Source organism: Cnephaeus nilssonii (genome assembly GCF_951640355.1).
Source record: "Cnephaeus nilssonii genome assembly, chromosome: 16".
Lineage (NCBI taxonomy): Eukaryota > Metazoa > Chordata > Mammalia > Chiroptera > Vespertilionidae > Cnephaeus > Cnephaeus nilssonii.
Window position 1 is genome coordinate 29,868,417 of NC_137087.1, and position 15,809 is coordinate 29,884,225.

The 15,809-nt window shown below is 36.3% G+C and overlaps 1 protein-coding gene across 2 annotated transcripts in view; it reads left to right on the forward strand.

Moving 5' to 3' along the window:
• Nucleotides 1-15,017, forward strand: part of IPMK (inositol polyphosphate multikinase) — a 37,200-nt gene extending 22,183 nt beyond the window's left edge. For both annotated transcript variants that reach the window (XM_079793639.1, XM_079793640.1), the window contains exons 3-6: nucleotides 163-259; nucleotides 2,321-2,493; nucleotides 7,853-7,934; nucleotides 9,474-15,017. In XM_079793639.1, coding sequence (XP_079649765.1) covers nucleotides 163-259; nucleotides 2,321-2,493; nucleotides 7,853-7,934; nucleotides 9,474-10,096 — 975 coding nt within the window. In that variant the 3' untranslated portion in view covers nucleotides 10,097-15,017. The remainder of the gene's footprint in view (nucleotides 1-162; nucleotides 260-2,320; nucleotides 2,494-7,852; nucleotides 7,935-9,473) is intronic.
• The last annotated feature ends 792 nt before the right edge of the window (nucleotides 15,018-15,809 follow it).

Genomic DNA, 15,809 nt, shown 5'->3' on the forward strand with positions numbered 1-15,809 from the left:
ATAGTTTTTCATTGGAAACACAGTGTACTCTTTTTTTTCTTTTTGCTTATTCAAAATTTTAGATATATTATGATAAACAGTATTATTTTATTTGAGAAAAGTGTAGGGCACTTGTAAAGCATTCTAAGAAACTAATATGCAAGTTATATTTCTCTCTTTCAGGTTTATGCTGCTGATGGTACTGATGGTGTTCTTTTAGAGCTACGAAAATATTTACCAAAATATTATGGCATCTGGTCACCTCCCACTGCACCAAATGGTAAGTTTTACCTAAAATTCATCTTTTATTCTTAATTCAGGAGAGTGGTTTTATAAAAGGTTTATATAAAAGTAAGCCTAGTATTATAAAAACTGAATACATGTGTGATTTTCTTTCTAATCATTCTCTACTTCATTAAAGAAACTAATTAATACTTTTGCTCTTCATAACCAATTTCTTAAATGGCATATACAAATTAATGATCAGACTTATAATTGAATGAAAATATATATACTAGTACTTAATACTGTATTAATTTACAGATGTTCTCTCTTTTTGTAATTTCTGGGCAATTTTCTTTTTTTCATTTTGAATAGGAAAAAAACATCAGGAAATGTATTTTCCTTGCATTACTTCCTCCCTGTCTCCTATCCCATTTCTTTGTCCCACACTTCTGGGCTTTAAATTGCAATATTTAAAAAAATACCAGTAAGTTTTATAGTTAGAGGACAAACTGATCTATGTAAGGGCACAACATTTCTCTCTTAATATTAGTTCATACTTGAAGGCAGTATTTGCCACTTCTTGGCCTTTGGCTGAGCAGACAATTTAATTAAATAAGCAGCTTGACTGTGTAACTATTGAAAAAGGTTGGTGAATGGGGTAAGAGTTTGAAATTTGACTGAGTTTAAGAATAACCCATGGGCTTATTAAAATGCATATTAATAGGCTAATCACCCAGACATTTTAATTATGAAGGTTTATGTTGGGAGTTCAGTGATGTGCTTGTTAAAAGCGACAAGATCAAAAAAAAAAAAAAAAGCGACAAGCTCGCTCTGGCTGGTTTGGCTCAGTGGATAGAGCGTCGGCCTGTGGACTGAAGGGTCCCGGGTTTGATTATGGTCAAGCCAGGGTTGCGGGTTCAATCCCCAGTTGGGGGCATGCAGGAGGTAGCCGATCAATGATTCTCATCATTGATGTTTCTATCTCTCTCTCTCTCTCTCTCTCTCTCTCTCTCTCTCTCTCTCTCTCTCTCCCTTCCTCTCTAAAACCAATAAAAACATATTTTTTTAAAAAGTGACAAGCTTTTTAAATGTAGATAGTACTTGGACTACATTTTGAGAACAGGAAAGAAGGGGGCTCCAGCTTGAGCTTATTCTTTTCCTTAGTTCTTTGTCTTCCTTTGACTCATGGGCTGTGTATCACGTTTCATCAATAGGGAATCATAGTATTCTCCTGTGAGTATCCTCAGTTAGGTAATACTAAATCAGCGGTTCCCCTGGGTGTTTAGGATTCGCCTGTGCTTCAGTTGTATGTGAGTGGGGGAAAAGTGAGCCTAGGCTCTTTCCCCTCCCCTCCCCCTTCCTTCTTGTCTATTAGTCCCAAATGTATATGTTTCTGATTCAGATCAGCATGTTGCTTAAATTATTTCACAAGTCATTGTGATCATAGAGATTTCCATTATAATGCAAGATACTTAGATTTCAATGAATTTTGCTACTGATTAATGTTTAACTTAGAACATTATTTAATTATTATTCCTCAAGAATGTCATATCTAAAGATTAACAAAGTTTGTTGAGGATGGTGTTAGATTGGCTATCTAGATACTGTAATTAAGTACTCAGTTTTAAAAGATTGTTTAGAAGGGGTTTTATTGTCTCCACAACTATTTCCCTTATAGCCCTCAGACTTTCTGATAAATATGTGTAAATGTTTATAGAAATTCTTCGGTAATCCATGAGTGCAGTAATCCATGAGAGAAAAACATCTGTTGGCTGCCTCCTGCACGCCCCCTACTGGGGATTGAGCACAAAATCTGGGCATATGCCTTGAAGGGATGACATTCAACCAACCAATTGAGCCACACTGGCCAGGGCTCCCATTGTGCCTTTTTAATGTCCTTGGAAACCTTACATCTACTTCATACCTTTTGCTAATGGTTGAATATTATTTAATCACCCTCCTGCAAGTGTTTCTCTGTGATATTTATACTATTGTTGACTCTGGAGTTTTAATTTCTTTTCTCAGTTTTAAGTTTTCCTCATTTTGTTTCTTCTGGAAGTTATTTGAGTGGTAATATGTTTGCCTATCACTAATTAAAGGTTTTTTTTCATAACAGATTTATACCTAAAACTGGAAGATGTGACCCATAAATTTAATAAGCCCTGTATAATGGATGTAAAGATAGGGCGAAAAAGCTATGATCCTTTTGCCTCATCTGAGAAGATTCAGCAACAGGTCAGCAAGTACCCATTAATGGAAGAGATTGGATTCTTGGTGCTTGGCATGAGGGTAAGAGTGATCATTAGTATAATACACATATTTTTCTTTACACGTTCTTTCCTTGAAAATTATAGATGTCATTATGATACTAATATATAAGATGATATATTTTGGAATTCAGTTGTCTACAACTCCCCAATGTGAGCAGAGATTTTTATTTTTTGTTCACTGATATATGGTCAGTGTCTGGAATGATTGTGACACATAATACGTGATTAATAAATGGATGAATGGCTGAACCTCAAGACTCCAACTCTGGTAATTTTGTTTTAAAGAGGCTTTAAGTTTAGCTGTAATATAAATAACATGGTAAGTTAATGTTATATTGTTTATGATTTTGCCATGAGGAAAGTACTATGTTTATATATTCAGTAATTTTTTTATATTTTTAAAAGGGAAAATAAAATTAGGTCACTGTGGTTTAAAAACAGTTGTTTTATTTGCTCATGATTCTGTGGGTTGGCAGTTTGAGCTGGCCTAAGTAGACAGTTGTGCTGATCTCACCCAGGGTCCCTTGTGTGGCTGCACTCATCTGATGGTTCTGCAGGGGCCAGGTGGTCTACAATGACCTCACTTATGTGGGGGAGCTCGTTCTAACTTTCGGATGGGCCTTTTGCCACGTGGTTTCTCATCGTCCAGGAGACTAGTTGGAGCTTCTTCATGTACCACATTCCTAAAAGGCAAGAGTGGGAGCTACAAAGGCTCTGGAAATAGAGGTTAGATGTGTGGAGGTTAAGTTTGATAAATGATTGCTACCTATATAAGCATAATGGTGTAGTTTTGAAATTCATCATAAAAGATGATACATGAATCTTTTGCGTTTTAAATAGGAGAGTTAATAAATAGGAAGCATTATAGATGGATTGTTATTGTGATAATTATAACAGCACAGTTGAATTTGGTATTCTGATCAAAGAAATTGTCGACACAGTTATTTTATTTAGAAAACTATAATTAAATGTGGGTATATGTGAAAAGGAAAAAGGATTAATGGCATAATGTTAAAACAAACAAGAAATAAACATCCCACAGAAGCAACTATTTAAACATCCGCTGTTTTCAAATCTTACCCTCCCACTTTCCTTTTCACTTTTTTTTCAGAGGACCTTGCCTTCTGCTTCAGAAAAAATTAAAGCCATTAGATAGGATTTCTTTTAATTTCCTGCCAACAAATGTGCATACCTAACCTACAAGTGCTTTCATTTCCCTTTTATTCCTTTCTCTCACACTGATGAATTTTCTGACCTAAGGACAGCCCTTCCCTATGCCCTCTGGATCTCATTCCCTTCCACCTCTTTAGGAATCTAATACTATTGATTCTTTCTTGTCTTATATCTTCAGCTTCTGTCTCTTTCCTGACACTCTTCCTTTTGTTTTATATATGTTCAGATCACTCTCCATTTTTAAAAAACAACCACATCAAAACCTACCATTACCTTGCTCTGCTGTCTACCAGTGGGTTTAACTTGCCTCCCCTTTACAATCAAAATAGTTATTTCCATTGCCTTACTTCCCACTTAGTATTTTTCAGCCTCCAATCTGGCATATTTGCCTACCATGCCACCAGATCGGCTTTCACTAAGGTCCCTAATGACATCTTCATGTCACTAAATCTAAATGCCATTTTCATTACTAACCTTATTGCACTTTGAAAAGCAGCCTGCAAGGCTGACTACGTTTTCCTTGAAACATTCCTTTTTGTGTCCTGAGATTATACCCTGTCCTGGTTTTTTCCAAAGGCTACTTTGCAGTTTTTCTTGCCAGCTTATTTTTCCCCCCTGTTTATTCTTTAAATGTTGAGGTATTCTGCTCTGTTCCATTTTACTGTCTTGATTTTCTGTTTCTTCCTAAGCAGTGTCCTTTGTTCTTATTGGTTCAGTTTCACTTACACTGATACTCCCAAAGGCGTATCTGTAGCCTCAGCTTTTTCTGTGATCTCCTAATCTGGATAGCTAGAACCCTACCAGACATTTTGCTAGGATGACTTAAAAACATCTAGAACTAATGTATTAAAAAGCGATACACTCATCTCACAACCAACCACAACAAATCTCAACAAATACTGAGAATATTCCTTGTTTCAGAAATGGCAGTGCTAGTTTTACACACTGGAAACCTGTAGTCACCATTACCTCTCAGAGCCATCCATTAATCCTATTGATCTTAATTCCCCAGCATATCAAATTCCATTATCACCATTATCCTTTTACAGAACCTAGTCTCTTAACTGATCTCTCAAGTTCAGTTTATCTTTCTTTCAATCTGTTCTCCAGACATTGTAAAATAATCATGGCATTCTCCTATTAAAAACTCTTCAGTGGGATTCCATTGCCTTAGGGTACATATACAGGATAAGTAAAAAAGGCATTGCATGATTTGGCCCTCCTGGGATATGTCGTTTTCTATATGAACTTTAGATTGGCTTATATGGTTATAAAAATTGTTGGTGTTTTATTATAATTTCATTTTAGTTGTGGATTAATTTAAGTAGAACTGATATCTTTAATTTTTTAATTTTTTTATTTAATGTATTGGGGTAACATCTCTATATATATAAAAGCCTACGTGACCGTTACGACTGAATGACCAGAACAACCGGTTGCTATGACGTGCACTGACCACCAGGGGACAGATGCTCAACGCAGGAGCTGCCCCCCTGGTGGTCACTGTGCTCCCACAGCCAACCTCCCCTGGCCGGCCAACCTCCCACTGTCCCTCCTCCTGAGTGGCAGGCCCCAATCACCTGATCGGGGCTGGGCCCCGGGCTGGGACGGGGAACCAGGGGTGGGTGGTGGGGGGGCTGGTGGCCAACCTCCCCCTGTCCCTACCCCTGGCCGGCAGGCCCCAGTGATGAGAGAAGGGGGAGGGAGGGAGGTGGGAAACCGCGTGGTGGCGGGGCACCGAAAGCGGCGTTGGCATCTGGCATTCGTTCCTTCCGTGCCTGGCCCGGCGACTGTTGCCTCCTCTCTCAACCCTGCCGGGGCCTTCGGTCCCAATAGGTCTGGCCCCAATCGGCCCTGATCACTGCTCAGGCCTAGGGACCCCACCCATGCACGAATTTTGTGCACTGGGCCTCTAGTTGATTTATAAAATTATAGGTTTTGGATATACAATTCTATAATATATTATCTGTATATTGTATTGTGTGTTCCCCAAGTCAAATCTCCTTCCATTACTATTTATACCTCTCCTACCTTCCCTCACTCTCCTTTCCTCTGATAATCACCGTGCTGTTGTCTGTATCTGAGGGTTTTGGGTTGTTTTTTTTTGCTTTATCCTTTCACCTTTTTCACCCAGCCCCGCAACCCACCTCCCCTCTGACAGCTGTTCTGTTCTCTATGAGTCTGTTTCTATTTTGTTTATTTTGTTCATTAGATTTCACATATGAGTGAAATCATATGGTATTTGTCTTTCTCTGACTGGCTTATTTCACTTAGCATAATACTCTCCAGGTCAATCCATGCTGTCACAAGGCTAAGATTTCCTTCCTTTTTTATGGCTGAGTAGTAGTCTATCATGTAAATGTACCACCGCTTTTTTATTCACTCATCCACTGATGGCCACTTGGCCTGCTTTCAGATCTTAGCTATCCTCTCTAATAAAAGGATAATATGCAAATTAACCATCACTCCACTACATAAGCCACGCCCACCAGCTAAGCCACGCCCACCAGCCAATCAGGGTGAGTATGCAAATTAACCCCAGCTAAGATGGCTACCATGGGTTTCCCCGGCAACAGAAGAAGCTAAGCTTTCCACACACTCTGGCAGGCCCAGGCCTCCACTCAAGGATACAAAGTTTCAATTATAGAAGGTAAACAAATCCAAGCGGCAGCCACGGATCCAGCAGGAGGCTTGGCTCCGCTCCAGGCTACAAAGTTTCAATTGTAGAAGGAAAATAAATTCCAGATACCAGGGCCTCTGCTTGGGTCACCAGCAGCTTGGCTGGCCTGCAAACCACCACAGGCCCCTTGCTCAGGCCTCTCCACACCCCAAGGGAACCCTACCCTGATCCAGGACACCCTTTAGGGCAAACCAGCTGGCCCCCACCCACGCACCAGGCCTCTATCCTCCTATCTAATAAAAGAGTAATATGCAGATTGACCATCAACCCAACACACAATATGGCTGCCCCCATGTGGTCAAAGATCCTGTCCCTATGTGGACACAAGATGGCCACCACAAGATGGCCAGCAGGGGAGGGCAGTTGGGAGGCACCAGGCCTGCAAGGGAGGGCAGTTGGAGGCAATCAACCCTGCAGGGGATGGCAGTTAGGGGTGACCAGGCCGGCAGAGGAGGGAAGTTGGGGACAAACAGGCTGGCAGGGGAGCAGTTAGACATCAATCAGGCTGGCATGGGAGTGGTTAGGGGGTGATCAGGCTGGCAGGCAGAAGTGATTTAGGGGCAATCAGGAAGGCAGGCAGGCGAGCAGTTGGGAGCCAGCAGTCCTGGATTGTGAGAGGGATGTCCGACTGCCCGTTTAGGCCCGATCCCACTGGGGATCGGGCCTAAACGGGCAGTCGGACATCTCTCGAGGGGTCCCAGATTGGAGAGGATGTAGGCTGGGCTGAGGGACACCCCCCCTCCGTGCACGAATTTCGTGCACCGGGCCTCTAGTTGTAAATAATGATGCAGTGAACATAGGGGTACAAGAAATGATATCTTTTATATTGAGTCTCCCTCTCTGAGACCATGGGTGTGTGTTTGTGTGGATGTCTTAGGAATTTGTTAAAGATGTCTTTATATAGATTGTACCTTTATTTAGTTTATTTATCTTTTGTTGCATTTGTAAATGGAGTTTTCCATTATGTTTCTAACCAGTTATTTGTGTATATCAAAGCTCATTTTCTGCTTACTAATTTGTACTCAGTCACCATTTAAAGTTTTTATTAGTTTTTCAATTGATTTTTCAGTATATGTCCATTACCTAGAAAGAGTAATATTTTTATCTCTTCCTTCCCAAATTATTATTCCTTTAATTTCTTTCTCTTGTCTTATTTGCATTTGCTAGAGGTTACAGAACATTAGATAGAACACATTTTTTTTGGAAGCTTCTTGTATTTTAGGACAGATCCTTTTTTTTTAATTTCCACTTTAAACTTGAGTTGAGGCTGACCTTTGGTGGATTGAGGTAGATAATTTTTCTTATTGAAATATTCATCTATCTGTTTAAAGAGTTTTCATTGATAGTGGGTGTAAATTTATTAAATGCCTTTTTAGAATCTACTGATAGGACAACATGATTTTTTCCCCCTTCAATTCATTAGGATGACTCATATGAATAGATCTTTCCACCTTTACCACTGCTGAGATAAATTCCACATGGTTGAGGAGTATTCATTTTTAATATTCACTGCTTTTTCTGACAGGTTTATCATGTCCATTCTGATAGCTATGAGACACAAAACCAGCACTATGGAAGAAGCTTAACAAAAGAAACTCTAAAGGAAGGTAAGGATTGAACAACCAGATTTCAATGTTTTTATTACTGCATAAATATCAAAATAATTCTAAAGTGATTTCAATTTTGTCTTTTGGAATAATGATTCAATTCACAATCAACTTTTAAAAAAATGAAATTTACATTCACACATAATCTCTGGTTCATCATACACCAAAACCTTGGGTGTATCTTACATTTTCATTTATTTATTTATTTATTTACTTACTTACTTACTATACTTAAATAAAAATGAATATCTGTGAACCAACCACCTAGTCCAAGTACTGGAACTAGAGGTTGTCTTTAAATTCATAGTATATCGTCCTGGCTGGTGTGGCTCAGCATCAGTTGGTTAAACATCATCCCATGTACTAAAAGGTTGATGGTTCGATTCCTGGTCAGGGCCCATGTCCAGGTTTGGTCCCTGGTCGATGAGAGTGTGTGAGGGAGGCAACCAATCGATGTTTTTCTTTCACATCAGTGTTTCTCTCCTTCTCCCCTTCTCCTTTCCTCTCTCTGAAATCAATAAAAACATATTTAAAAATCAAAGTATATAGATCTTAGTATGTTAAAACTGCTTGTTACATAAGAGACTTTACAGTGTGTGTTGTAGCATGTCATTTTTTATTTAAATATTTCTCTTTTATAGTTGAGCTGTGTATTATTAGCTTCTAGAACTACATTACGAATGAACAAGTGGCATGAAGAGTAGTTTAAAGTCTGTTAATATATATAGTTGTAAAATATTTATGGACAAATAAAAACAATGATATCCTAAATTTCTGGAAGTAATATTCTATTGTAAGTTTATTCTTAGCTCTGCCTAAGGTGGGGAACAGGTTATGTGTAATGTAAAGAGTTTGAAGAAGAATTTTTATTTTATGTGTAAAAAACGGTCATCCATCATGTGATTGTAACCATCAGTATTTGCCTCAGCCAATAGCAAGATAATATGCAGATTGGCTCTTTTTTTAAAAATTAAATATATTTTTATTGATTTCAGAAAGGAAGGGAGAGAGAGATAGAAATATCAGTGATAAGAGAGAATCATTGATTGGCTGCCTCCTGCACACCCTCCACTGGGGATTGAATCTGCAACCCGAGCTTGTGCTGGGAATCGAACCGTGACCTCCTGGTTCATAGGTCGACACTCAGCCACTTGTGCCACTGCGGCTGGGCATGCAGATTGGTTCTTTATTAAAATATTTCCCAAGCTAATGTGAATATATTTTTTAGCAATTTCAGTCTCAGAGTGGGGGAGCAACTATTTAAAGGCAAAAATAAAATTGTACATACCAATAAATTTCCAAATATGATAAAGTAGGCATAAGTGTAACTTAAATGTTCACCAGCATCTTCACCAGAAATTAAGTTGAAGTCCAGGTTTCTATGTCTGACTAGAATTCTTCCTAGTTCAGTTTATTGCAAGGGATGATGGGGAAAAAATGATATCTAAGATGAATTTACTTCCCAAGTGGTAGCTGTTTTATAATTATATAATAATAATAATAATATATTACAGTGATATTATATTTTCCTTTTTGTAGGAGTTTCCAGGTTTTTTCATAATGGATTCTGCTTAAGAAAAGATGCTGTTGCTGCCAGTATTCAGAAGATTGAGAGAATTCTGCAGTGGTTTGAAAGCCAGAAGCAGCTTAACTTTTATGCAAGTTCATTACTGTTTGTTTATGAAGGTTCATCTCATCCAACGACTACAAAATCAAATGACAGAACTTTGGCAGAAAAGTTTTTGTCCAAAGGACAGCTCTCGGACACAGACGTACTGGAGTACAATAATAACTTTCGAGTGTTAAGTTCCACAACAAATGGAAAAATAGAGGCTTCAGTGGGCAAAAGCTTGTCCAAGATGTATGCTCGTCACAGAAAAATGTATTCAAGAAAGCATCACAGTCAGACTTCATTGAAAGTTGAAAACATAGAGCAAGACAATGGGTGGAAAAGCTTGTCACAGGAACATTTGAACGGAAATGTACTCTCCCAACTGGAAAAAGTTTTCTGCCATCTTCCCACTGGTTGCCAAGAGATTGCGGAAGCAGAAGTGCGAATGATAGATTTTGCTCATGTTTTCCCTAGCAACACAATAGATGAGGGATATGTTTATGGACTGAAGAATTTAATTACTGTCCTTCAGAGTATTTTGGACAATTGAATCATTTGCTGCAGTCTTTTTAAGGGGTGGGGCAATCATTGTGAAGAGCAGCAGTCAGTATCTCTGCACTTGTAATGCTATGTAAACAATTTGTATTGTGAGTCTACATTTTATTTGTCTTTACACTTTTGGTAGAAGGGTTAACTTTTTATAATCTTACTCAGGAAAACTAATTATTTGTTCATTAGAAAACTATGAAGAATAAAGAAACTTTGGAATGTTAAGCAGGGAATGTGGTGGTACATGATTTAAACATCTATTTGGCTCAAGCAAAATGCAAAACAGTCAGTCATTAAGAATTTAGTTTTCTGTAGCCAATTTATCATGAAATCTCTGTCCACCCAACCATGACAATGAGCCATATCTAAACTCATTACATTTATGAGAACACTTTCAAAAATCTAGAAAGCACAGGTTGATGTCCTTAGTATTACTTTTTGAAGTTATTAAAACTGGAGAACATTCTACTTCAGAAATAAGTACTGTTTAGATTTTATATTAAAGTTTAGACCAGCATATCTAAAGGTGCTTCTTAGTGAAATGATTTTGAATTATTTTATTCCAAAAGCAGATTTTCCCTTTAATTTTAATTTTTACTCATATTTCAACATGTTATACTTCATGAAAAAGATAATTGAAACAACAACAAAAATCTTGAAATTAAGGGCGCTAATAATTATTCTTGCCAGGGCAAGAAGAGACAAGTTACTTGGAAGAAACATGTTTTTCTTTTAAAAATTTTCATTTATGGGCAAATTGGAATATATATTTACTATATTGTGAAAAATGTTATAAACTCTATGCCTTTTCCTCTAACCACGGCTTCAAAAAGGTGGGTGATTGAAAGTTGGTCTTATTTCTCCTTGAAATAACTTGAATTTTTAAAAATTTTTATATATTTTTATGTGTCCATTTAGTTAAGCAGTCGTATAAATCTATGTTGCTAAAAATGATGTTTCTCAAAATTCTAATATGCAGTGAAGGACAACATCCAATATTGTGTTATCAAACATACTGTGTAAATTAGTACATCATAGAGAGTGGTGCATATCTAAACCCATGCTTCTGTTTCATTTACTCAAAATAGTTTTATATTATGTTCAAGAGAGAAAATATGATTTAATTTTATAGATGGGGATAATGCTATTTTTCCTGGATAAATTAGATTCTGTATTATCTGTTTCACATCTACGTTTTAAAAAATAACCAGTTATTATTGAAAACTTTAAAGTTAATTTGCAAATATGTTAGATGTTTATGCTCTTATTGCTTGCATTTTGATTCACTAATAACACATCTAAGTAGTTAATAGTTTTGCCATATTCTTTGGAAAATGTTTTAGAGCTGGGAATTGTTAGTGTGTCCCAACCCCTTCCCCCCCCCCCCCCCCATTTCTCTTAAGAATTATAAATTAAACTTTTAAATCCAATCACTTTTTTTTTTGGTGTGGAGGGAAGTATCACAATTTTATGTTTATGTCACCTTCCCAAGCCTCTCTGAGGGCATTTGCAAAATATCTGAGCACAAACAGAAGTACCAAATGCTCTGTGAATTCTAAGTTTAATAAATTATTAAACATTAATAACTTTGAAATTGATATGCATTTTGTTATAGCAAAATTTGATTGTTTTTAATTTTTAATTTGTAAGTTTTATATAGGCACTTCATATTTTTCTCTGCTGCCTAAATGGGTATTAGCTTTTTCTTTTTTTCTTTTTTTGTGGGGGTGAATTTCAAGTAATAATTAATAGAAATGTTTTAGTTTTACTTGATTTTTCCTACAATATAGACTTTTTGTTGTTGTTGTTATTTGGATAGTGGCTTGACAAATCTTAAGTTTAGATAATTGGACACTATTTTGAATCTGAACAAAACAAGAAGTTTTTTTTGTAGGGAATGGTATCAGCCTATGTAAAATGAATTTAATACATTTAAGTATTAATCAGGTTTTTATGCACATTTTATCTCAATAAAGTGTGTCAACTGTTCCAGATTTTCTTTACCCATATTTGGAAATATAGTTTTGTAAAATTCGTGTCTTACCTTTTTTATAAAATAGATAATATTTTGTTTATTTTAATAAAACAAGAAGCCCTTTTATCTTTTGTTTTTCAGGGAAGGGATTGACATTTAATTGTTTGTTTACATTTTTTTAATCACTGTTATCTAATGCTCATTTTATGTTACTTTATAAGTAAGCTTACATATAACAGAATAAGTATCTGTTTATGTAATCTACATGTGACTATTTTGCTATCTAGTCCAGTCATTTAGCATTATGCTGAAATTTACCACTGCAGGAATAGAATGATCACTATTCACCAAGCATATTTAAACATGTAAATGTTTAAGAAGTAAGCATAGTAAGGATATAGTTTGGATTAATAGATTTATTACTTTTTTTCCACTAGAAAACACAAATAATGGTTTTAGTGTATTTCTTATGGAATGCACTAACAAAAAGAACTTTAAGAAGTTATGGAGAGTGAGTATTACATTTCTCTAATAAAAACTTAAATTGTATAATAGTTTTATAAGAAAGTATTTACACTAATTGATATTTTAATATGGATGGAAGTTGCATAGGTTCAAATAAAAAATTGATAAATGCTAAATATTTTATCTAAATAGTTTTTCAAGAAATAGTTGTGAAAATGTGTATATTACATACCTCTAACATGGAGCTTTTGGTATTTTCAATTCAGTATTCATTATTCTTTATGTGTATGGAAAGGTTGTACTTACTATGCCTCTTACACTACATTTTGCTATTGCGAGGCTTAGACTGTATTCAACTGAGTAAGAACTTTTTAAAATTTATTTTGACAGTATAATTTACTGTTTTATGATGTTCAAGATGATGTTCTCCACATCATCTCTATAATGTCTATCAAATTTAAAACATAACTGAAGAAAAAAATTTTCAAAGATAATTCAGTTGCATTTTTCTTGTTTCATGCAACTGAAAACATTTGTTTCTAGGATTTGGAATATAGAACACGTAGGATGAAAGAAAATGGTAAAACAACGAAAGAATTTTATGTGTGAAATTATAGAAATTTTGTCAACTATTTTAAAGCATTATCATTTTAGTACCATTTATTCATAGCAGTTCAACATTTTATACTTTAAAACTTGATTTGCTTTAAAAATTGTTTACCATGCTTTGTAATAATCTTTCTGATCCAGTGCCTTTAACCTTGATTTGATATATGTGTAGCTTCAGTTGTCTTTCCATTACATTCTATGTTATCACAGCGTAGATATCAGTTTCTTTTAAAAAATTGTTAGTTTGGTTGTGCAAAGAGGTAAATTGCCTATTAATGCTTTGGGAAAACAAGTAGAGTTGCCCATGGAGGTCAGGCTTCTTATTAGTTCACTAGAGGCCCAGTGCACGAAATTCATGCATTGGGGGTCGGGGGGGGACCTCAGCCCAGCCTGCACCCTCTCGCAGTTCAGGTCCCCTCACTTCTTACTGCCTGCCTGCACACTGCTCCTTACTGCTCGGCTCACTGCCGCGGAAGTGGGAGAGGGTCCCGCCACTGCTGTTGCGCTCGCCAGCTGTGAGCCTGGCTTCTGGCTGAGCAGCGCTCCCCCTGTGGGAGTGCACTGACCACCAGGGGGAAGCTCCTTGGTTGAGCATCTGCCCCCTGGTGGTCAGTGCTCATCATAGCGACCAGTCGTTCTGGTCATTCCTCCATAACGGTCGCTTAGGCTTTATTATATAGATTCAAAAATACTTACTGGATATCTACCGTATGTTAACCATTTTTAGCCTCTGAATATACAGTTGTGAACCAATCAGACAAAGCCCTATTTCCAGCATTCTGTCTAGTTGGCATGGGGTTGGGGACTGAATTAAAATAGAGATACAGAGAAATATTTATTTCAAGATGATAAGGTTAACTAGCATTTGAGTTAGTGTAAAGATAAAGTAATAATTACTGAGTTGAGATGAAGCAACTAACAATTTAGAGAGGTTGAAAATAGTACTTTGCAGCATTGAAACCTCTATTTGGCTTTGAGTTCAGATAGTAATATATAGCATATAAAGGCCTTAATTTTTCAGTTTTCTTACTGGTAAAGGTACGTTTACTTAGACTGTCCATTTAGAGTAGTGCTTTAACGTTACTGTGAGGAATATTCCATTATATTTTCACAAGCAAATTACTGCACATTTTTTACATTGTATTTTATAATTTAGTACTAATGTTTTAGGCCTCAATCTTTAAATCACTGGTATTTTAAATTTGGCAATGAAGGTGAAATTTACTGTTTGACTTACAGGATGATTTTATTGTTACTTAAAATGCTTGTTAATATTTTAGGAAGGTTGGAGTTTCCATTTTTGAGGAGTTAATGTTTAAATTATTTTGATAGCATCTAGTAAGAGGAAATAGTATTCGTGCGATTAAACAAACTAAAATATACTCTCAAGAGTTTTTTTAATTGATAAACTTTGTCATCATTGGGGCTAATTTTTAACCTGGTGTTCACTTACAATATATATTAACAAGTTTAATTATGAAGTGAAATAGTCTTAAGGATGATGTATGATGCATCTAAATATAAATGAAAATGGCGTGCACAAAGACACTTTACTATGGGAGCTGTACTGGAAGATTTGTGAAAGCATGTGAAATTGCACCTAAACTTGTGTTATTAGTGACTGTGCTAAGTTTATTGTAATTGATGAATGAATGTATTTAGTCAGAGTTACTTTTTGGTTTAAATGTCTCTTTCTTAATGTATTTGTAATTTGTACTATTGATGGGGTTATTCTTGGACTGCAGGGGTTATTGTCAATGTGTGATTTTATTTTATAGAATCATCTAATGTGATATACCGATTTTTATAAGTGATATTTAGATAATTCTAATAACTGTATATTTGACAACCTATTAAAATGTTTTGCATTGGAGCTTTTTTTCTTTAGTTATATACTAACAAACAGGTAGTTTAAAAATAACTTATTCAAATATTTGTATATTAGGTATATATAAGAATCATTCAAAGATGATTAAGATAAGATGTTAATAGAAGCATATGCATTGGTAATGAAAGAGTATGTTAACCTTTACATAAATATTTGTTCATTTTTTTAAAAAATATATTATTTTATAGTTTTATTTATTTTAGAAAGGAAGGGAGAGGGAGAGAGAGATAGAAACATCAATGATGAGAGAGAATCATTGATTAGCTGCCTCTTGTACACCTCCTGCTAGGGATCGAGCCCACAACCTGGGCATGGGCTCTGACTGGGAATGGAACTGTGACCTCCTGGTTCATAGGTCAATGCTCAACCACTGAGCCTCACCAGCTGGGCTTCCATTTTACCTACCTACCTATCTGTTTATTTATTTAGAGAGAAGGCGAGGGAGAGAGAGCAAGAAATATTGAAGTGAGAAACATCAATCAGTTGTCTCCTGTACAAGCTCCAACTGAACCTGCAACTTAGGTATGTGCCCTGAATGGAAATCTAACACACCACCTTTTGGTGTACAGGGTGACCCAACCGGTACGGGGTGAGCTGCACCGGTCAGGGTGCTTCCATTTTCCACTTCCTATTAGAGTTGAACCTAACCCAGCTAGGTTATGCCAGAGGCAGAGAGGACAATGTAAGTAAGGCTAGCCTGACCACTCAGTCAGCAATTAATGCTACATAACACCCTAAAATGTTCCTGGCTTAAACAAACATTCTTTATAATGTGTG